Source organism: Ambystoma mexicanum, chromosome 1q (assembly GCF_040938575.1).
Source record: "Ambystoma mexicanum isolate Mex_15411 chromosome 1q, UKY_AmexF1_1, whole genome shotgun sequence".
NCBI lineage: Eukaryota > Metazoa > Chordata > Amphibia > Caudata > Ambystomatidae > Ambystoma > Ambystoma mexicanum.
Genome location: NC_090922.1, coordinates 141,269,763 through 141,292,952, shown reverse-complemented (window position 1 = coordinate 141,292,952; position 23,190 = coordinate 141,269,763). Strand labels below are relative to the sequence as shown.

Below are 23,190 nucleotides of genomic sequence, written 5' to 3'. Positions count from 1 at the left end.
CACCAGAGCAGCAAAATTCTGCAAGTGCTGCAGGCGATGTATAAGGCCAAGAGGCTGAGCTAGGAAGAGAGCATTGCAGTAATCCAGGCGACTGGTCACCACTGAGGGGACTACTGCAGCTCGCAGATGAGCTGTCAAAAAAGGCAAGACCTTGCGAAGAACTTTAAGCAGAAAATAGCCTCCCTTACAGACCACACTTGCCTTATTCCCCATTAAGCTTGAGCCAATTGTGGTTCGTTCAACACCTCACAGCCACCAGGCACTCACACAAGCGAGACAACACATCAGCAGGATCAAGATCTTAACGGACCAAAATCTGGGTTTTGTCCGCATATGAATAGCACCTGAAACTGTGGGAGTGGACAAGACCAACTAACAGCTGAAGATGGATGTTGAACAGCCTGGGGGACAAGGCAGAGCCATGTGGAACACCACAGGAAAGTTGGTGAGAAGAAGATATGAAGGGTGGAAGAGCTAGTGATTGGCCCCTTTCAGTCAGGAAAGAAGCTAGCCAGGCCTGGACCGGACCAGAGAGTCTCACAAAGGCCAGCGAGGTGAGCAGGATGGAGTGGTTGATGGCATGAAAAGCTGCTGAAAGATCTAGTAAAATCAGGGCACCCACTCCACCCCGGTCAACCAGCCCGGCAAGGTTGTCCATAACCGACACCAGAAGTATGGTGTACATGCTCAGGCCTGATGTGCAGGATGACAAACGCATTGTTACCGATGAGTGGAGAGGAGGGGGTCAGTGGCTTGCACCGCAGGTTCGCGCTCAGTATAAATTATTGCTCCCTCAGTAATACAGCGCAAGTAGTTAGTGAAAGGCAAGATTAAAAAATAAAAAGGTAAGTAAGAGACCGAGACAACATTCGCCGCTTGTTGGGATCTGATTAATCATAGTGTGGGGGGTGGGATCGCAACAAGCCAGAGGGGAGCAATAATGCGACTAAATTAGGCAGTCGTAAGGTGGGAAAGCCTCATCCCGCGAGGAAGGGGGCCTACGTCAGCCATGAAAGGCATTACTTTTGAGGTCTTGTAATGGTGTAGTGTGGTCATGTCCTATCTCTTTGTATACTGTACTTTTTCGAAATCAGTGGTCACCTTGGAAGATCTTAGGGGTAGATTGAGGGTTACAGGCAGCTCTGAAGCAATGTGGGGGGAGGGAGGGGTGAATGCTCACGAAACAATTCCATAAGTGATTAATCTCTCGGAACAGTCCGATCTCAAACTTGTCATGGCTATTCGTTCATCAAAAAGAAAACTGTCTGTTCTATCTCAACATTCAGGCCTTGTATGTGACTCCTAGTAAGGAAGATCCATTTGTTTTTAATGTGCATGAACAATCCTTTATTTTGTTTGTGTCTCTGCCCCTTTTTCAATGCAATGTTTATATTAAGAATAGAAACAACAAGAAAAGCAGCCACAGAGCTTACATGTGCCTTTCACATTTCCAAATCACAATATTTTCACATTTTAGCACAGTCAGGGTACAATTTTGGATTGTGCAGTTGAAATAATGTGCCATGGGGAGTCTTCATTCCAGCCAACCAAATAGTTTTCACTAAGCAGCACTCATGGGCAGAGAGGTCAACAGTTAGAAAACCAACAACGGGCAGGCGGCTTACAAACCTCCCCTGGGAATTGCTCTGAATAATCCAGGAAAAGAGATCAAACGGCCTAGAATTTGCCCAAACGGTTCAGGCTCAAAGCCGTACTTTTTTCTGCCACCACTGTGTCCCAGCACTTGACCCACCACATTATAAGCATAGGCCCCTCAGGGTTTTTCCACAGGCAGATTGTTATCTTTGCTGCCAACAAGAGGTGGCAAGTTGGCACAGTCATTGAGTCTGTCATGGGGCCTACCCCATCCCCTATGCCCCCCCCCCCCCTCTGTGTCCCAGGGAATGGTCAGCCCCGTAAATATTTGTAATCTGTGCCAGTACTTCTCTCCAGCAACGTGAGGACATCTCGCAGGCCCAAAGCAAGTGAAAAAGTGAGCTCGCAGCCGAGCCGCCATTCCAGCACATTGGAGGGATAGCAGGATTGATTTTGTGTAGCTTCTCAGGGGCGACATAGCATACTTTTGCTGACCCTTCCTTGTTTGTCACACACCGAGAACTACCAAAAGTACGGGCCCAGATTCGATTCCCATCATCCACTCCCAGTTCTCTCCTCCGGTTCTCCTCCCACTTTATCACATATAGCCCTCCTTAATTTCTGTGTCCAATACATCTAATAGTCTATACAGGGGTGAGACTTTACCCCTGGGTGCCGTAACTGTTGAGGCGAGCTCTAGCTCCGCTCTAGCTCTTCGCGCCTTGAAACACTTGTGTATAGGTGCGTTACAAATGCCATATCATATCATATCTAGCGCTGTAGGTTCCCTGCCCCCATGGGCCCTCGTGGCCCGCGTTAGACATCCGATTTCTAAGTTGTGTGTATGCAAAACGCTCCCCCTCCCGAACCTGAAATTTGGCCTTGCGTTCCTCACCTCTATCCCTTATCTTTTATTGGTCACTCAGTGTCAATCTGATCATCATTTCCATGTTGATTCTCAAGTGTTTCCATTCTGATACATTTCTTGTGGTCTGTTCTACTTGTGTCGACTGAAAGAGTGATCTTGCCTGCATACTGCTTGCAGCCGGGGCACGCGATCAACTACACCACCGTGAATGTTTTGCAATTGGTGTGTGTTGGCTTCCTTGCCAGACGTGTCTCCTCCTATGGTGTATGGTCATTGAAACTAATGAGCAGTTGATGCATGGTTGATCGCCTCGTATCCCATCTAGGCCTCAGATATGCCTCACGGTGTGTTGTCCATGTGTTGTTTTCTTAGACGCATGCAACCTCGCACCTTAAACATGTGTATAGGAGCGTTATCAATGCCATATCGTATCCCAATTATGGTCCTCAAATCCCAGCTTCTTTAGGGGTCCAAATTGTTCTATTCAATGTCTGTTTTTGAGAATTATCCTCCTGGCTCGGATCGAGAGAATTGGGGAAAGTGTGTGCACACAATAAGAAATATTCTGCTCGTGCTACGCCTTCCGAGACCTCTGCTTGATTGTTAATGCAAGGTTGCTTATGTGCTCTTTTAACTAATCTTCGAGGAGGTGCCTTTTGGTTGGAGTTTGCAACTCAATAGTTCTGTGCGTTTCTCAGAATGCTCCATGTTCGCACTGCTCCTCTATGTAAGGACAAGAAGGGTCCATCGTGTAAATTATCTTTAAAATGTGTCGTGATGGAGGTGAGGAGTAAGGTAGACGACCGACTAAAGGACTTTATACAGTGGTGCACAACAGTGACACTGAAGTAAAACTTCCTTGAATGGGCAGCTGTACTATCGTTTTCCGGGTACCATGACGGGAGGGGGTATTGTGCACCCACAATCAGTATTTAACCTTTATGCTGTGACCTTTAATCTGACATTTGCTGACCAGTTTTAGGAGAGCCAGACACCAATAATGTGCCTGGTTGTGTTGTGTGCATCAATGGCAAGCTTTATTGTCCAGGCCGTACATTATGGCCCGGTGTCGAGCAAAGAGCTACAGTGTTACAAGCTGAGCCGTTCCTTCTGCCCATGGGAAGTAGTCGCTCACTGAACCAGGCATATCCAGGTTCTTTATCATATGCCACAGAGGGACTAATTCTGTTAACAATATGACAAGGTGGTTGGGAATTCAACTGGGGGATATATATGCAATTGCCATGCCGTCTATATCCTTCAAACATGCTGGGCAAGGCTACTATGACAGACCGACAAGCCAATACGCTCCCCCCACCCTACGCCTCTGTTCTGCTTCCCTTAATTGCGCAGTGGTTTTGCTTCTTTCTAATTGGGCGGCATGAAAGACGGCTGCATTCACTGATCCCATCTCCAGAACAGGCAAAACCTGTATAGACATCAAGGCAATTAGCTGAGCTTTCTTCTGGCCCCATAACTTTTAGTCTGAGTGTTTGGTAATATGAGTATGTGTTTTGCTTAGATGAAAATGAAAGCACCATGGCACATTCTCTAAAGGATTAACCATACCCCCAACTACCTGGCACCTACGCTTTTTTAGATCCTCTTCTCTCATTCAGCTCTGAGCGGCTGGAACAGTTTAAGGATCACTCCGAGTATGTTACTATGCAGTGTCCTTAATTCACAGAGTGTCTTTTAGCCAATCTATAGAGCAGGTCCTGTCAAACTGTTGTTGGCCCTTAGTGCCATGGGTTGTTGTTTGTAGCCATCCCACTAAAATCTGTACATAATGAGTTTGATAAGTTCAGCCTTTTGCTCTTCATAGCCCAGCCTAAACCTTCCCATCGCCAGGTGTAGGTGAAGAGGGACAGATCCGGTTAACTGGAGTCTTAATTTTGTATTTTAATGATGCTGCATTCATTCAGAGAGATAGCGGTGATTGGCGGAAGCATCTCATTGGGATGTAGGGGTAGTCCCCGTTTATGCAAGGGTGTGGACCTGTATTTGCGTCCTCTAAAGGGGATGACCAATCGGCTTGTAAATATCTGTCACACAAATATATTTCGATGCCAAATACAATGCTGCTGTCCGGTCGCAGGTGATTCCAGTAGTAATTCTAGATGTCACTCCACTCTGTTGTGCCAATGCGATAAACAAGAGGTTCACCCGTCCCCTCCCTCGCCAGCTTACTCTTCCAAAAATTCCAACCCAATCAAAAACTCTGTATAGTACGAGCAATAAGGTTTCTATCAAATTCATTTGAGGGGTTTAGTAAGTAGGTTTGCATACGGAGCAGTCTTGCGGCCATACAAGTTTCCAAAGGTCAGATGGATTGGATAGAAACATTGGTGAGATCTACATATCCTTGACCTCTCAAGCAAAAGCGATTGCAGGTGACTGACATTGGGTCAAATCAGTACTGATAACACAGACTGACAAATCCCGTCTCCATCACAAGAGTCTATCCCAAAGAGGGACTGCTGTGTTTTTCACATGGCTTGTTGTGTAAGAGCACAAAGAGGTGTCTTCATGGCAGATGTCTTGTCTGGGCTAGGCTGCACTGCACCTGCTCAGATGCCCACTCGATTGATCTGCACTGAAGGAAATACGTTGAGCCATTCTCTGCGTCTGCAAAATTAACTCCTCTCGGCACTAGCAAACAGCCCTGCGCATGAAGGAGATTGCACCAGAAGTCCTGTAATGGGCCTACCAAGATTCTGGTGAAGGTAGACCACAGAAATTAAAGTAGACAGCAGCCAAGATGCACCTAATTATTGGAAGTATTTGACTCTGACCAGATGGAATTCAACCGCGGAAGAACAGGCGACAATAGGTCTGGAGGGGCTGAAAATGATAGTCGGCCACTAAAAATGATCGGCCTTCTAGCATGAAGATGGCCGAGTCACTCTTCCTCTTAATTCTGATCTGCCCACAGCACTGAAAACGAAGAAATGACAAAATCGAAGAAACTGATGCAATCGACTGGAATGGGGAACAGGAGTGAGAATCTGTCCCACTTCCTAAATGATACCGTCAGTGAAGTCGCTGTGGAAACGACTTTGGGCGGCACAGAAACCTTGAAATGGGAAGTAGACTCATGAAGCAAGAACTTGTGAAGATTGATTATGAAGACGCCGGCAACCCTAAGGTGGAGAAGAACTGAGGCTAAAGCAGAAACATGGGTCTGAATCGGAAAAATAGCCATAGAAGGGCAAACCTTGCATAAGGGTGGGCCATATTGTGCTCGGCCCATCCTAGGGCAGTCTGATGTGGATGCAGGAAGATCAGCGACACCAGCCAACGTGCATAAGAACTTCACCCACACGGTGGTTGCATATTGCAAAATAAATTTTTTGAAAATGCGCATTATCTTTCTTTTTTCTGATTTTTACCACTTTTTTTTATCTTCTTGTTCTCCTTTTTTAAATTATTATAAGCACACTTTTAATTGAGCAGGAAATCGGCTGTGGAAGGTCATTGTATAATAACCACTGTGCTATATACCCGATTGTAGAGCAGTATTGTTTGGGCTTTTTAAAATGCCAGGTGGCTCATGCTAGTTGCCTCATTTTCTAACCCATGTTAAAGGAGATCCATGAACGGAGAAAGTGCAGCCTCCGGAGCGTGGAAGGTAATAATTATTCTATTAACGTGCCTGCATGTGTTGCTTTGATATGTGTATATTAAAGGCAGCGCTCTCATTGCTCGTTCTCTTGTGTAACCGCCAACCCTTGTTATGTGGGAGGGGTTGGGAAACAGTGCGCATCTTTCGACATCTAATTGTGCATGTTTTGCAAGCAGGGCTTCGCCGAACAGTACAGTTTGTGGACGTTGCAGAAAGTGATGCTGGGCATGCGTGGTATTAGGGGGATGTTGCTGCTATAGCATTTCTTGCTTGCTTTCAATGTATCCCTTTTCCAGCGCAGGAAATGTGCCGGGACAAGACGGAGCGGGGCGCCTCCCGCAAGATATGTCTTTCCAGGGTGCTGCTCTGTCCCAAGACCCAGGGGCTTGCCCCCGACACTCGCGGATCTGCTCTGAAGCCACGTTACCGCACAGATGTACAAAGGGCCAGCTGACCACCCGGGGGGCCATGGCCCACCACAGTGCCATTAACCCCCACCAGCTTTGGGTCTTTCAAGGGCTCACCCGAGCTGGCCTAGTGTGAGACGATGCGGCAGGCACCCTTTTGTTATTAAATGCGCCTGGGCACATTTAATAACGATAGGATGCTGATGCTTTTTATCAGCACCCTATTCACATGATTTCCTCCTTGCTCCGACGCGGCAGTGAGGCCGCTTTCATTGGAATAGGACGCTCGTGCATTAGCATGAGTGCCCCATTCCAGTGATTAACCCTGCGAGACACCACAGTGAGGAGGTATTAGAAAAATGTGGCACATCCTGTCCCGCCCACTGTTGACCAGGGGCGTGTGCGAAGGGGTGGGGGACGCCAATTCGCCCAGGTCGATGCAGCCACTAAGGCCGGCCCTGGATGTGCAACCTGCACTTCAACAAGCAGGTGGCTTTCAGAACACTCTGCAGCATGGGTTGCTCGTGCATGTGGTAACGTTTTGGACCAGGATAATATCTGTACTGAAGCCTAGTTATCACGAGCAACCCACGTTTAAAGAAGCAGACGCTTTCAGTAGAGTAGACTTGGTACGGGGAAACTGAATCCAGAAACAGCCAAAGCTTCACTTACTTGTTACAGCTGTCCAAACTTCTATATATGCTCTTAGGATGAGTAGTGTAACCAGTCAAAACTGCAGAGCCCAACTTCTGTTATTTGCTCAAAAGTGTTTCTTACTGAATAAGACATGTCTCAAATACAAAAATGGTGGACAACTGTATGTTCCCATAATGCTCTTTGGTTTTATGCAAATCGCCAGGATTGGGTTCTATGAAGAGATACTGTATTGCATGACCTGGCCTTGGACCCCACCCCTCCAAGGACTAGAGGGTTACCCCTGTACATATTTTCCATTTCCAGCATTGTCCCTCTCATAATGGGAGTATGGTCTTATTTGGCTGGCCTTTGCCTTCTTTTGACAATCAGGTGTGCTTGTTTTGTAAGCAGGATCTGGTGAAACGGCAGCAGTACAGTTAGTACTGCGTGCATGTGCGCCGGGCATTGGGTAGAGTAAGGATATCATGGCGGCCGGGCCTGATGCGCAACCCTGGGATGAAGAAACTCCAATTGGTACGGGTTGGTGAGACAGGATGCCCTCTTGTTTCTCAGCCAGTCCCCATCATTGGTGGGTCTGGTATTTTTTTAATATTGAATTGTATGTGAATTTACATATTTAATGTAGCAGTTGGAGTAGGAATGAGGCCGGATGGCATCAGCATGCTTTGCAATACTTCCAATAACATATATAAAACACAGCCTTCCTTAAGAGACAGGGCACCACGGTCCTGGATTAAGGAATTTGAAGACACACTATTCGGGCCACTCCATTCATGTACTAACTTTTTAAATGACGCAAATTCCTTTTAAAAATGATTTTCCGTTGAAGGGCTTTAACTTGTAATAATGAACAGATGTTGTGCTTGTGTGTCCAAGCAGCCACACCCTCTTTATTAACCAAACAATCCACCCTCTCCACTCACTACCGCCACAAACATCTGCGGCAAGGGTTGCGTCGGCCAAGAACAGAACGTTGACATTAAACAATGGAAAACATACGACATGAAGTGCATGTTTGGAACATTAGGGGTCAGCTCTGCATTTGGGAAATAGCTGACCACAAGTCCAGTGCTGCAAAGGTTATGATATGGCATTTATAACGCACCTATACACAAGTGTTTCAAGGCACGACGAGGCATGGGAGGGGAAAAGGAGGGAAGACTGTGATCCTACTAGGCCAGGTGACCTTGAGATCGCACAAGTGCAGGCGGAAGAGGAAAAGTGCGGGGTGAAAGGGGAGATGGCAGTGCAGTACATAGGATAACAGTAAAATAAATAGAGATAATAAAAGAAAGTGCAGCCAGCTGGTGGCAAGTGCACAGGTAAGTGCAGACATCAGATGTCAAGTGCTAGTAGGTCCTGTAGGGATACAGAAACAGTCCCCGAGTGTGAGAGTTGCCAGAGGGGCAGTGCAGGTGTGCAACTGGTGGGGAGGGGACCTGGGCCCGAGATCAGAGGGTAGCCAGGTAACCAGTTTCAGATTCAGCCGGGAGATCAGCAGGGCAGAGGAGGAGAGAAAGCAGAAGCAAAGAGGAAGGTCTTGAGGTGCTTCCGGAGATGGTTCTCCTCAAGTTTCAGAGAGGCAGTGATGTTCCGGAGGGAGGCACCAGCAGAAGAAAGATCTACCACCAACTCGCTACTTGGAGAAGCGACCCTGAGGGAGTTGGAGGCGGATGAGTGAAGAGCTCGAGAAGGAAGATATTAAGGAAGAGAGTTGAAGGTATTGAGGCCCCAGGCCCCAGAAGGCCTTGTGGACAATGCAGATGGTTTTGAGCTTAATCTTTTGCTGATTTCAGTCCTGCAGAGACACGATCCCTGGGCTTGAGGCCAAGGACAAGTCTCGCAGTCCTGTTTTGGATGAGTTGCAGAGAGTAGAGGCAGGTAGATTAAGAAAGAGACTGTTGCAGTAGTCCAGCCTAGAGCGAACCAGAGCTCTGGAAACAGTGAGCTTCTGGGGGAAGAAGAGGAAAGAAAGAATACTTCTGAGGAGGTGCAGCTGGTAGTGTGACGTCTTAAAGACGTCTGAGATGAGAGGAGAGAAGGAAAGTGTGGAGTCGAAGATGACCACAAGGTTTTTGGCCTCACAGGTGGGAGAAGGAAGAGGGCCAAGAGAGGCCAGCCAGAGAGTGACCGGAAAGGAGGGAGCAGGTGTGCCGATGAGGAAATCTCAGTCTTAGTGGCATTGAGGCAGAGATCATTGGCGGCACACCACTCCTGGATGGTGGACAGACAATCGGAGATGAAGGAGGGAGAAGAGGTGGCAGTAGGGAGCCTGAAAATGAGTGGTCTTCTGCATAGCACTGAATGTTGGGGCAGAGTGTGGCAATGCAGTGGCAAGGAGTGCCAGGTATTGGTTGAACAGCCAGGGAGAGAGGTTAGACCCCTGGGGAACATCACAGGTACAGGTCGAGATGCAGACGAGGAAGGCCCCAATTTGGACCTGGGACGGTCAATGGGAGAGGATGGAGGTCAGCCAAGCCATGGCCTGATCGGTGCTACTCAGGTTATCACAGAGACGGTTGAGCAGGATGGCATGGTTGAATGTGTCAAAAGCAGAAGAGAGATCAAGTAAGATGAGGACACTGGGTGCTGGAATCAAGGTTTGAGAGCAGGTCTTTACAGATTTTAAGGAGAGCAGTTGCCGTGCTTCTGGCAGCTCTGAAGCCAGACTGGTGGTTTTTGTGACAACAAACGGATTCAGAGTGAACATTAAGATGGGAGATGGCCAGCTTTTCCTTGAGTTTGGCTAGGAAATGAGTGATGGAGATTAGAAGATAGTTAGCCGGGCAGGAAGGGTCGGCAGAGGGTGCACAAGGGAGTGGGCAAGTCTCCAGTGGCGAAGGAGTGGTTGTAGAAGTCAGCCAGAGCGGGAGCCAGGGCGTCAATGTGGTCCTTGATGGTTTTGGAGGAACAGGGGTGAACCTGTTTTGACGAGACTTTAATCGATCGGACTTGTCTAGAAACCTCGTCTGAGGAGCACAGGAGAAAGGCAGACAAGGAGGGAGGAGAGGTGGCTGAAGAAGGGCCAGAGGAAGAGCAGGGAGTAGATAGAGGAGGTGGAGAGGAAGAGAGAGAGGACAGGATGTCCTGAGTTTTAGAGATGAAATTAGAAGCTAGGGCTATGCAGGGCCTGGGACGGGACAAGAGAGGTAGAGACTGCAGCAGGACTGGCCAGCTCCTTGCAGATTTTAAAGAGTTGAGCCGAGTTTTTAGATGCGCTTGGGTGTGGGCTCTCTTCTTGGTGTGGACGGAGAGCCGTTATTGGCTTTGGAGCAGGTGGCAGGCCAGTTTGTCAGAGGATGTACCGCAAGTGCGCCATTTCCTCTCAGCCACCCTGCACTTGCTTTTAAGGGTGACGAGGTCTGAGTCGTACCAAGAATTGCACTTTGCTTTGGGCTTCAAGCGGATCTTAGTGGAAAGGGCAAGAACATCGAGAGTATCAGATATAGCAGAGTGGAGCATTGAAAGGGCTGTGTCAGGGTGTGAGTCAGCAAAGGGGACATGGGTGGGTGAGAAAGCGGCGGTGAAAGCCTCAACTGACAGCCTCAACTGACACACGCTTCTTGGGTCGGATAACCGAGAAGGTAGGTGGCAGTGCTGGAGTTGGCTTAGCCTGAGGGGGTAGAGAGGGTGAAATGGGAGGAAAGGAGAAAGTGATCCCTCTCCTGGAGTGGAATGGTGAGAGGGATCAAAGGGAAGGTCTGAAGAGATTAGAACATCCAGAGTGTGCCCTGCAGAGTGAGTTGGGCCAGAGGGGAGAATAGAGAGTGAGAGAGTCACAGAGGTCACGAAAGAGTCTAGTGGAAGGACAGGAGGCATCCACGTGGATGTTGAAGTCTCCAAGGAGGAGGAGTTGAGTGGTTGAGACCAGGGGGAAGAGGAGAGGTCCACCCACTCGGAGGGGCAGGAGGAGATCTAACCAGATGTCCAATAGATGGTAGCCACAGTAAGAGAATGGCCAGGAGAGGGAGAGCCTGCAGATGAGGCATTTGAAAGGGGAGTAGGCCTGCGTAGGAATGACACAGGCAGGAATCCACTCAGGGAAGATCAGGGCTACACCCCCTCTGGAACGGTTGGATCTGGGTGCGGAGAGGCTCTTGTAGCCATCAGGGAGGAGAGTGTCAAAGCTCGTGACGGAGCTGACCGTGAATCATGTCTCAGTGAGACCAAGGACATCAATGTCCAGTGCCTCAAGGATGGGGCAGATGTCAGAGGAGTGTTTGTCAGCTGAGCGAGAGGTTAGAGTGGCAATATGGACCAGGTTGCCGTCCTTGAAAGAATTCCGGGTTGGGGTCCAAATCAGAGGTACGCCTGGCGGAGGTGTAGAAGCAGCCCGAGGGGGAGGGGGTTTAGAAGGAGGAGAGGACGAGATAGCCAAGGAGGAGACAGCAGGGGTAGGCGAGGAAGCCGTGGAGGGGAGAGAGGGGACAGCAGGAGAAGGAAATTGATAAGGTGCTGGAAGTGTCTATCAAAGAGGAGAGGGTTGGCTTGAGGGCCTTGGACCAAGACAGTACCATTCAAGTAAACATTAATGATTACCTTTGAGGAGTGGAAGGAGGCCAGGAAGGCCTCCCACCGGGTGCCACCATTAATGGGAGAGGAAGAGAGCACAGAGACTATATGTAGAGCACTTAGGTCTGACGAGAAAACGCCAAAGAGGATGTCGGTGAAAGTTTCCCTGGAGGAGGCACTGGTATAGGTGTCGGTGATAGGGAGGCCTGGGTTGGAGATCAGGATGTCCTTTTTAAACTTCTTCCTACCAGATTTAGTGAGGAGAGCAGGATAGTCGATAGAGAAGCAGTTTGAAAAGATAGGAGAGACGGAGCACAATAGAGTAGGTAGGGAGTGGAGTGGAGAGAAGAGGAAGGGAGTGGGAAGGAGTAGGGGAGAACACTAGGTAGGGCCCTTTTCAACTTGTCAAAGGTGTGGTCTCTTTGATCATTGGATTGTTCCATTGGTGGAAAAGTGTTCCATAAACTCCTTGTTCGGGCCCTCCTGGCAGAAGGAAGGACTGTTCTTCGTCACTTTCTCCTACGGTCAGTTCGGTTGTGGCTTTGTCTCCATTTACTAACTCAAGATGTGTTGAAGTCACTAAATGGGCATCGAGGCCAAGTGAGCTGCGTAACATGTCGGACATGTTATGTAGTTCTATTTATATTTGTGATTGAGTGGCATTCACTGTAGGTCCCTGAGAACAAGTGATGGCTTTTGGTCTGACAACCTTCTGGATGACAGCCTGCAAGGCATTGCTCCTGTAAGAAAACTTTGCAATATAAATTCCCAATTTATAAAGCGAGTGCATCACTAGTACCTGTGACGCAGCGCATAGGCTATGCCTTTCGATCAGTTGTTCACAGATTTGGTTAAGATTAATTCTCAAATAGCTGCCAACCCAGAGCAGGAGCAAGTGGTTCTATGTGAAGTTTCCGCTTTTTGAAGGTCATACATAAAAGACTAATTTATTTAGGTTGATTTGTGTGGCCCTCAAAATGCAGAAATGGCACCTGCCTGGGGGAGTTTTACAACCCCAGCCTCCCAGGCAAGCCGTTCCTCTACCTGCTCAACCCCCCCCCCATCCCTCTTGTGCTGAGGGGTTTTCTTATCATTTGGAGGGTTTCACCGCCCAAACCCCCCTTTCCTCCTTGCCCTCCACTGCCTCCTTTCACCCCAAGGATTCCCACTCAATCCCCCACCACATACACTCCCTCCAGCCTTAAGGTCGTTCGGGCAACATCATACATTCATACATGCCAACAATATCCCTCCCTCCGGACAGCTTTAGATGCAGCATTCAAGCACTAGTCTTATCCCAGCTGAATGGCGCAATGCCCACCTCGAAAGGCCTCCCGCCATCCTCCCTTGTGCCCCTGAAAAGTGTCCTACACACAGCCGCACACCTCATCAAAGGTCTACGCAGATACGACCACATCCTCCGGGCCCTCATCAACCTTCACTGGCTCCCGCTGCACGCACAAATCACCTTCCAAGTCTTGCTGCATCATCTATAAGGCAGTCGCCCAGCTACCTCACTGAGAAACTCAGCATCTTCACTGGACAGCGCACCACCAGAAACCAGGACGCATGCAAACTTCAAATCCGCTGCTGCAAAAAGGAAAGGACCAGAAAACCAGCCTTCTCTGCCTACGACCCAAGACTTTGGAACCTCCTCCCCGTTAGCATCAGACTTGACCTATGCTCCTACAATTCAGAAAAAAACTCGAGACGCACCTCTTCATGGAGTATCTCCTCCTCCACATCTAGGCCATCACGTAGCCCCCCCCGTGCCACCTGGCTCGCTAGACGCAATCTGCCTCTCTCCTCCCCGCCACCCTGTGTAGCTGTACCCCTCCTGTGTCCCCCCTCTATCCTACCCCCATATCTAAAATGTTACCTCTGAATAGCAGTTAAGCATCTGTACTGTTCTATACCTTTGTAAAGTGTTCCGTTGTGTATCTGCATTGTTGTATATAATTCTGTAAAGCGCTCTGTTGTTTCTCAAAGCTAGGTCTGCGCTCGATAAATACAATAATACACATGCAAACACATTTACCCCCTGCCCCTCCCCCTCACAAAAATTTGCCCACTCCTTTCCCCTACCCCACCCTCCCATTCTCCTTCCTCTTACACCTCCCCCTCTCTCATAACTACTCTTCTGGGTCCCGCCTTGCCCGTCGGCCCCTGCGGCACATGGGTCTGACTGTTCGGTTTAGAAAGGCCGCTCGAAGCGGTCTGTCTTTCTAAATCTGTCCTTTTATTTTTTATTATTTTTTTTTTTAATCAATGTATTCATTTAGTACCGGGCAAGTTACTATTCTATTAGGAGAAAGCCCTAGAACTACCGAGTAGCCAAGCCACCAGTAATGCTAGTTTCTGTTTCACTTCTGTTTAGACTTGCATGTTAGCCAGGCGAACCAAGACTGGGGGCACCCAGTAGGCACGGGGACTGCGATCACGCAGTCCGGATCCAGGCAGGGATCACCCTGCTTATGTCTGGATAACTCAACATGACATCACGGCTGGGGCCACCCAGCAGACCACACCGGACTGGGGACATTCAGTCAGCCCGTGAGCACACAGGCTCCTCCATGGCCTGGGGGCACCCAGGTCTCCACAAGCAGATGACGCCGGCGTTGCCCAGCCGGGGCACCGTCCTCTGTGGATACAGTTGCCCAGGAGGGACTCTATATATATGGCAGACAGCCATGGGGCGCAGTGTTGCCCTGCAGGGGCACTGTCATGGTGGAGGGCCCTGCAGGGCGGGCCCTCAGTCAGCTACGCAGCACCAGCATGGTGCTGCACAATAAAGACACAGCACACCATGGTTAGTTACTCTGAAGACTGATGAGCGGGAAGCCGCTCATTCATTGTAATACTTCGGTCATGTGGCCACTGACAGCCCGAGCCCTGGGAGATACCATGCTCCCAGGAGGGGTGGCACATTACATTGCGTTGTCCCATTCGTAGAGCGCACACCAATCTAACACTAGCACACTGTTCGCTTTTGTGCAGGCCTGCTGCTTGCTGCCGTTTTAAGTCGAACTCGGGATGCATGATTGCTGGCATGAGGGGAAAGGCTCATCATGGGGGCACCGTTCTATACCATTTCCCTTCTTTGATGGCCGCAGATGGGGTGTATTGGAATGTGAGCAGCTCCCTATTGGAGTGGGTGGAGGGGGCGGGGTGGGGGGCAGCCCCACCTCCATCTCCGCCACTGGCTGGGAGTGCAGCGGCAAGCACCCAGGGTGCATTTGAGTGAACTTAAGCTAATGTGGTACTTTCCCAGGCCTATTGCAGAGCACCAAGGCGTCTTATCATGCACATACCCATCGAGAGGAGCAGAAGAAAAGGCCGACCGACATGCTGACGCAGGCAGGTTTCCGTCAAACTTTAGGGGAGCTTGTAGCATCCTTTCAACACATTGACAACGCAGCCTTTCCTGTAAGATGTACAGGAGGTTGTAGAGGCCCAGGGCATCTCTTGCTTACATTTAACTTAAGTTCGGGGTTATACTGATGCAAGGCTACAGAGCCGTCACAAAATCAGACTAGGCCACCCACTGTCACAACACGCTTGACATTGAGGAGGAGGAGGAGGAAGGTCGCCAACAGCGGCAGCATTACCATAAAGGCCATTGTTGCAAACCACCACTAAGCACGAGGATCAGGTTGTGGGCGTGGACGCGTGCTCAGGCAAGCTCTGTCTGTATTTGTGCGTACACGGATGAAACTAGCTAGGGAGCAATGACGCCTGTTCACTGTTGGTTGAGGGTTACAAAATTAGTGTAAGCTTGCACCACTAGGGGCAAGTGTTCTCTGCGCTAATCGGGGCTGGGTGAGGGCCAAGGTCCACAATGGTGACTGCCTCCGGGGATGAGGAGTTGAGGGTATTCTGTCCCGAATTGCAAGAGCATTGGGGGCTGTCCTAAGTGCGACTTGAATAGTGTTACAGTAGCCTGGTGCATGCCAAGAAAACGTTTGTTTCCTGGCCTTTTCTTTATGCGCCAGTCTTGCCCCCTAGCCTTGTTTGATCGGTGATGCAATTCTATGGAAAGAAAATGTCTGGACACACAGCCACCCACCAACCCATAGACACACCGCTTAAATGGACAGACACACACACACACCTTAAATGGACACACGCACACCTTAAATGGGCACACGCACACACCTCAAATGGCTCAGGAAGAGATTGGCCCCACTCCTAAAGTTCAAGCAGACACTCTGTTAGATGGTAGGGCAAGAGGAGAACCCTACTCCTGCTCCAACACCAAAGGGGAGAATAGACGCTACAACCTCACTAAAATACTAGAGTAGATTCAGCTCACTAGAACACAACGGGGAATGCATTGCGCAAAAACGAATCTTTGTCAGGTGTGGGCGCCTCTCTCGCCCGGCGGAACTCTCGATTTGAGCTGTGTTTTGGGACTGCACTGAATCATTCAATTGTCTCCAAAATCCAGCAAAGCAGGCAGCTATGCTCGGCTGGGTGTGGGCTTCTCCCCCACTGTGCGGGTCTCAAGTCTAGCCGTTTTTGCACCAGGCAGGAATCCCGAGGCCCAGGCATTCAGCCATGCTGTGATTGGCTGAAAAGCTTTAACCCACTAACCGAAAAAGCTCTAAACTTTCTACATACTTATCTTACTCAAACTAACACAACCACCGCTCGCACCGCAATCCGCATGCACTTCACCACACCGCCACAACACATAAACCGCACCAACAGCACACGAGGACGGACATCGCCCGATACTCTCACCAAAAGCTCAGCACCCGGTGTATACCGAGTTGAAGCTGCCAGCAGAACACCACTCCTCTCACTATCGAACTCCCACTTCACCCTGGTAACCCATCCCACCCTCTCGTTTGCAGATCCGCCAGCGCGCCTGGGGACCAACGCTATTGGTGACAGTGCGCGGTACAAATATCTTTAACATTTAAAACAAAGCACGAATGGGCGCTGCAATTGGCCGCACCGGATGTCTCACTGAGACGCCTGCGCTTTCTGCTTAAGTGCCTGCCCAGTGCACTCTAGTCATGGCCGCCTCAGCCCTGCACTGCACTGAAGTAACACTTCTCTCGTGGCACTCCTGTATACCACTCCCCAACCCCTCTTTTTTTCAGCAGCAGATGTTTTTAACCTGGCGTGGGGAGGGGGCGGTGCTCAGCGATGGATCCTTCTTTGTATTTTTATATGTAATGAGAGGAAAATGTTTAGGTACAGTGTTAACATTTTAAGATTTGTTTGAAGTTGTTCCTAATCTTTATTAGTTGCCATTTAAAAAAAAAAAAAGTGAAATGCCGAACGTATACACCGAGCACTTTCTTTTTAATGTTATGCAAACTCACAGCCTTCCCATTTGACGTGTATAAGGTGAGATATTGAAGTGTGTGTGTGATATTGGTGCCGGACAGGTAGCTAGGCAAGTTCAGCACTTGCTGCTAAAATCATTGTGATGTGCTAATGGAACGACAGAGTGACTGGTGCTTCCTGGGGTAGCAACTCATGAGACTTACTGGAGAGTGGAGTCTGGTGGTGGCTGCCATTCTGGAACCTGCAATGAAGATGACATCAAGTTTATTGCTGTTGTAATGTAATAGTTGGTCTACAGTCTAATTCTCCTTAGTACCTGCTGAACTACACTCCTGATAGGGGGAACTTTTTGTATATTTGGGGTCCACGTTGAAAGCTTTGGCTGTTTCTGTGGTGGCATATTGCACACATCTCCCACAATTCCTATGTTCACGTCGGCACCTTTCCCTGAACTGCTACTGCATTTGTGCCGGGAAGAAAGGCACTGCACTCTAGAGCGCCTGGAGATTGCCCTTGGGTGTTATCAGTGCGCAGTATATATAACATAACTACAATACAAATATTTCAGTAGGACTAATCAAGGTGTTGATTGGTGGTGGAAGGTCTGAGAGGGAATGAAATCTACAAGCAATACATTCCTCAAAATAGATCCTCGCGCAGCACAGCATTCCGTTTGACAATGTGCACCCCATAATGTCGTCTTCTGGCAGTATTCCAGCTGACGTTCTGCTGCAGCTTAGAGCAAGCATTGGCAAAGACAATAGTTTGGGTCTTTGTGATGGCACAGGATAGGCCTTTTCCAGCCACTGCCATACATGTACTACCTGGTTATGTTATGACAGTTCCCCAAACTCCTTCCTAGTCTGTATTCAAGAGCCAAAACGGTTGGCTTTGCCAATGCTGGTTTCGGACAAAAATTCAGTGCAAGTAATTAATGCAAGGCCACACACAAATGAATTATATCTTAACCATGTGTCTTCAGTCACTTGTTTTTATTATTAGGTTTGCAGCTAATACAGCTTATAATTAACATTGGCACCCCATTAAAATCAGATGGCTAGCAGAAAGCGAGAAAGGGGTGTGTATTCTGGGCTAGGAGGAGCAGGTAGTGCATGGCAATAGCCACGGGGACTAATGTGCCCATGGGTGGGTAAATAGCCAAACACCCACAGCTTGTGTCCCTCTCCTCACATCACATCTCTCCCCTAGCTTTACTTCCCATGCCAGGAGTTTCCACTAATAGGGAGTGCTTCTAGCCACCCCCAATAGCCAAAACTAAATAGCATGATGGTCATTTATTGTGTAGTCTAAAGGGGTTGAGGGGGGGGGGGTAACAATGGTGGCAAGGGATGCTTTCCCTACCACACCATTCATGCTTTTTGTAGCACCTCTTGGACCTTAGATTGTTTCACGAGGACCACTTGAGAACCATCTGCAAAACCTAGGCCAAGCTTTGTCAGCCAATTCTTGCAAGTTCTTGCCTGTAAGTGCATAATATAGCACATTATATTCAAAATGTTCATTTGGTTCCTGCTAACTGGTGTGTAGGGTGGTGAGCTGGCATGCAATCGCTTGCTCTGGTTTACTGCCCGTATTTATGCCCCACCGGTTTCCAAATTAACCAGCTGAACACTGCTCGCCTTAAGGCCTTGTTATAGCCACCTTCTCCAGGCACTGTAAATGCTTTTCTATCAACAAGGAGTCGCCATTTTATGTCAAAACGACTTTTACAGTGAGCCAAATCACCACAGTATTAATTCAGAATAGAAAAAAAATGTTAAAAAAAAAAAACATCACCCCATAGGACAAATAAAATGCTGCACCGGAGATCACAGGTCAATGGGGTGTACTTTTGTAACACAAATGAGAGCTTCTCGGTCTAAAGATAGCCAGTCTGATGTAAATATTACCCAAATAGTGGAGTTCTGTACTCCTCATATCCTGCAAAGTCAGAAGTCTGACCTGTAGTTTTCCCTGATAACAAATGTTTTTGTTGCGTCTTTTCACTCAAGACCTTGCTGTAGACTTTGTAAAGTGGGCGTGCATGCCCAATCAATTTCTGCCACTTTGCTTCTTACCCTTTTTTTTTTGTTTTTTTTTCTTCCAGACCTATTCCAAGGAGCTGGTGATCACAGACCACAAGGACCTGGACGAGGATTATATCAAGGGTGAGCTGAAAAAGGCCGGCGGCGCCAACTACGATGCCCAGACAGAGTAAACGGCCCTAGAGTCCACCGCCAACATAGAAGATGGACAGCCCTGAGAAAGCACGGATAAGCAGGAAGACGAGGGGAAGGGGGAAGCCAACCTATTGTTTTTCATTTCAAATTGATGTCCCGTCTTGCCCCTCCACCCCCGAAGGATATGTTGTTCACCAATCCCATCTGGTGGCAGTCACTTCCTTTTGGGACGGCAGAGATAATCTTCAACATAGTTGCCAAGTGCTCCACTGCCATATATGACACCTTGACTTAGTTCTGCCTTTACAGCCAACAGTGTTTTTGTTTGCATGTTGGGACCTGCAGTTTCACATTGCCAGTTATTCATGTAAAGCAGTGAGCTACTCGCTAAAATGCTCGGACTCGATTAAGATGTCACACATGACACGTCGTCAACCCTGATGTATGTACTATGAGCCTCTCCTTGCCGCACCCAAGTGTATTTCCACAGATCTAGAGGTTTCATGGGTGCAAATGTATGCACACACACACCGACTCTGCTCCCTTTGATCATGATGTATTAGCACAAAGCAGTCACCCTTTTGTCCAGTTGATTGCGTCCATAGCCTCCACTCCCCTGGATCCTCTAGTATGTGCACACATTGTCTTGTTCCATTGATCTTAGGCAGGGATGTTGTTGGGGAGGGGGGCTTTCAATCCTTTCAAATCAAAGGGGCTTTGAGCCTCGGGGATCCCGGAGCAATTGTTCCCATGTTGTCAGTCCGCAGTCTTGTAATAAGGCAATATCTTAATTTCTCTATTTTCAGCCTGGGCTGTAAAATGCGCACTTTGCAGAGCTCGCATTACTAGCGGAGTTAAAACTTCTATATATCCCATGGGAAGAGATCACCTCATTGCCTTCTAACACTGGCTCCACCATGTCATCCACTTGCTGACAAAGAAAGGTTTAGAGCTCTTCAGTGGGAGTTTAGTTTTTAAGTTCCCTGCTGGCTGGCCGCCTTGTGGTAATCGGCGGCTATTAACCTTCTCTTTGTCGCCATGGTATCTATGTACACCACGGGTGCCACAGACTGTTTTCGCTCTAAGCAGCGGGCCCCCAACCATCATGTTGAAATGGTACCGCCACACATCTTCAGCGGGGCCTGATCCTAGGATACGCACTCAAGACCTGCCTTTTGCATAGCTCTCGGAGTATGTGTATGTAGCCGCTCTTTCCTGGTTATGAGTGTAAACGCGCACAATCCATTGATTCCCACTTACACTGGCACGTTTGGGCATTGAGAATTTGATTAGTTTGGGACGTGAAGCCCCTGGTTGATAATTATTTCTTAATCTAGGGCCCCTGCTCCGTTGATCCCACTGTGCATGCACAAATCCACGCATCGCTTCCCTCCAAGTTGAAGCGCACAAAGTAGATCAGCTCGTGGATCAGGTCGCCACGCATATACCCAGCTGTCCCAGTGTCTGCGCGCAGAGCTACTCATTCCACGGATCCCGGTATCCACGCACAAAGCCACTCCTACTGCTGCTCTCCGTGTACGCAAACCATGCAGGGGCGCTCGCCCCATTCTATTGGGACAGCGGGCCATTCCGCCGGCGCACGCGCACATTCCAAGTCTTTCACTTTCTGGGTGGCTGCTTTCATCACCTCGTGTTTCTAGCTGAGCCTGCCCTCTCGTTTACACTTGCCAACTGGAATATATTCAACTCTCGCGGATGTGACAGTGGACTTTTTAACTCTCGCGGGCCAAAGACCTATCTCATTGGCATCTCATTCAAAGCTGTGCTTGACTCAATTGGGCGGAGCTTGCAAGTCAATTAAATGTTGTCGCTTCGCTGAGGGGAATCAAAATGTGCGTTTCCTTTTTCCTCTGCAGCCTAATTAAAGGGCAGAAATAAGCAAGCCTTGACACAGATTGCTTTACTAGCTACCGCACTCCCCCTTCACTGTGCACACAAAACGGATCTTTTGGTGTTCGGGTCAAGGTTGCCATGACATCACTGTGTCATTTTTTGGGGGGGCGGGGGGAGTTTTTATTTTTTTTCCCACTGGTTGTTTTTGTGCGGCCTCTGGTTGTTTGCCTGGCGCATGAATGTTGCTGGCCCTGCACATTGATAATGCAGAGTGAGGACTAAGAGTTTTTTGTAACTGCGTATCTTATTACCGTAGGAAAAAAAGCATTCAACGTGACTAATTCTGAAGGGGTCTGGGGGGGCGGGGACAAAGGCGGGCCAATGCTTGAACCACTAAACTGGTATTCGGCCGGGAGACTTGTGTAGGCGCTCGTTCTGAAAAACTGGACGCTTTAAGAACGGGATTCTTTGGGCTCAAGCCAAAGGGCTGGTTGAAGGGCTCGTTTCTAATGTTTTACTGTGTTTTTCGTATGGATAACCAAGAAAGAATGTAATGTACTGTATGGGGGAATGTCGTTGCTAAAAGGAAACCACTGTGGGGGGAGGGGAATAAACGATAGAACTTTTTTTTTTTTTCCAAACCCTTGTGTCCGTGTCTTTTTTACTTTAAGTACGAGCTGGTATAAAGGAAACTTTTTTTCTCGTGATAAAATTTACAGACTCGGTCCTCGATAAAAACCGGAATCGAAATCTTGTCATCAGGATACTAAAGGGCTGATTTTGATCTTTTCATGTTCAGTCTGTGCAGTGCAACCAAGCCTGTTCAAAATTCGTAATGTGTCGCAAGGAAATGGGTCCGTGTGAAGTAACCGCTTGGATGCATGCTCTTTCAGAAGGGACCCCTGGCTGTTAGTTCCTGAAATATGACTTGAAATATGTTAACGCAGTTTCAAGAACTTGTATTATTTTGTTTTAGGATTACAGATTTGCAAACGGAGCCCTCAAAGCAGAGGGCGCAAGGCAAAATGGCCCTGAGAGTGTGGCGTGATATGTACCCAATAAGGATTCAACTAGACCAGAAAAAAGGTAGTCCTAATTGCAGTGCAGACCATGCACACCAGATTGCTGCTTTGAAAGGGAAACCACTTCTTGGGTGGCACGGCGACTGCCAGTCTGGACTAATTAGTGATCTGGTTTTAACATCTTTGCAGTGGGTAGGCATGTGATGCTTGTTGTTTGTGTTTCTGCAATGTGGGAGGTTGCAGCAAAAGCTCCCCCAGCCCGGGTTTTTTGGGGATGGGGCTATTGGGTGGTAGTGGGGTTGGTGGAGTGCAGTGTCCTGCAAGTGGAAGGAAAGGGCAAGGATGACCTGTTGGGGAAAGTGAGGGGGTGACCCCAGAGAGGTATTTTGAAATGTCAAGCAGGAGACTTTGGAGCAGACTCTCCCCCCCTGGGTAGTAGTCGTACATCTTTTATTAAGACCGTGTGGATCTGTCTTTTCTTTTCAGATGGCAGATTGTGGTTCTTTTTTTTTTTTTAATAGGCTTTTGATTCAACGACGTTACTTGCAGATTTATGAACTTTTTGTCAATGGTCTACTGCTTTTTGGGTAACTGCGACCGAGTGTGTGTCTGCTCAGCCCAACGTGATGTTGATTCGGGTTATCACAACAGCAACTCAAAGAATTTGTCCAACAAGGAAAGACGAGCCATTTTTGTCAAGATGGTTTCTGGGATTTTCATGCGAATGCGACCCATTTCTCCCCACCCCTCAGACCTCCCACCCAACCCTCCCAGGATGCATGCAGACCATTTTGGCACAACCTCTGATGGTGCAATGGAGGTTGGGGGTTGCAGTGTTCGCAAAGGCAGCACCACCTTTATCCTTTGGACTTGGGAACTGAAATAAAATACTGAAATGTCACCAAGAGGAGAGAACAGGGAAAAAGTTGGAAACCTCCCAATTGGAGTTCTGGCAAAGGACTCCTAGCAACAATCTACCGCTCAACTGATGAGTCGTTGCAGGCACACTAAACCTCACACAATCAAAACCATGCAACTAAAATGCAGCAGACAAACTTCTTTATATAACCAATCGGATGCAGATGTAATTAAATGTAAACACATAGCACACCATCTTGCGTTCGAGGGCCGCTACAGCAGCTATCCGCTCACTGCCACCCCCCCCAGCCAT

The 23,190-nt window shown here is 48.5% G+C and overlaps 1 protein-coding gene across 2 annotated transcripts in view; it reads left to right on the top strand.

Moving 5' to 3' along the window:
- COTL1 (coactosin like F-actin binding protein 1) overlaps positions 1 to 21,638 on the top strand; it is a 90,752-nt gene extending 69,114 nt beyond the window's left edge. For both annotated transcript variants that reach the window (XM_069636253.1, XM_069636249.1), the window contains exon 4: positions 19,071 to 21,638. In XM_069636253.1, the coding sequence (XP_069492354.1) occupies positions 19,071 to 19,181 (111 nt within the window). In that variant the 3' untranslated portion in view covers positions 19,182 to 21,638. The remainder of the gene's footprint in view (positions 1 to 19,070) is intronic.
- Positions 21,639 to 23,190: the final 1,552 nt, after the last annotated feature.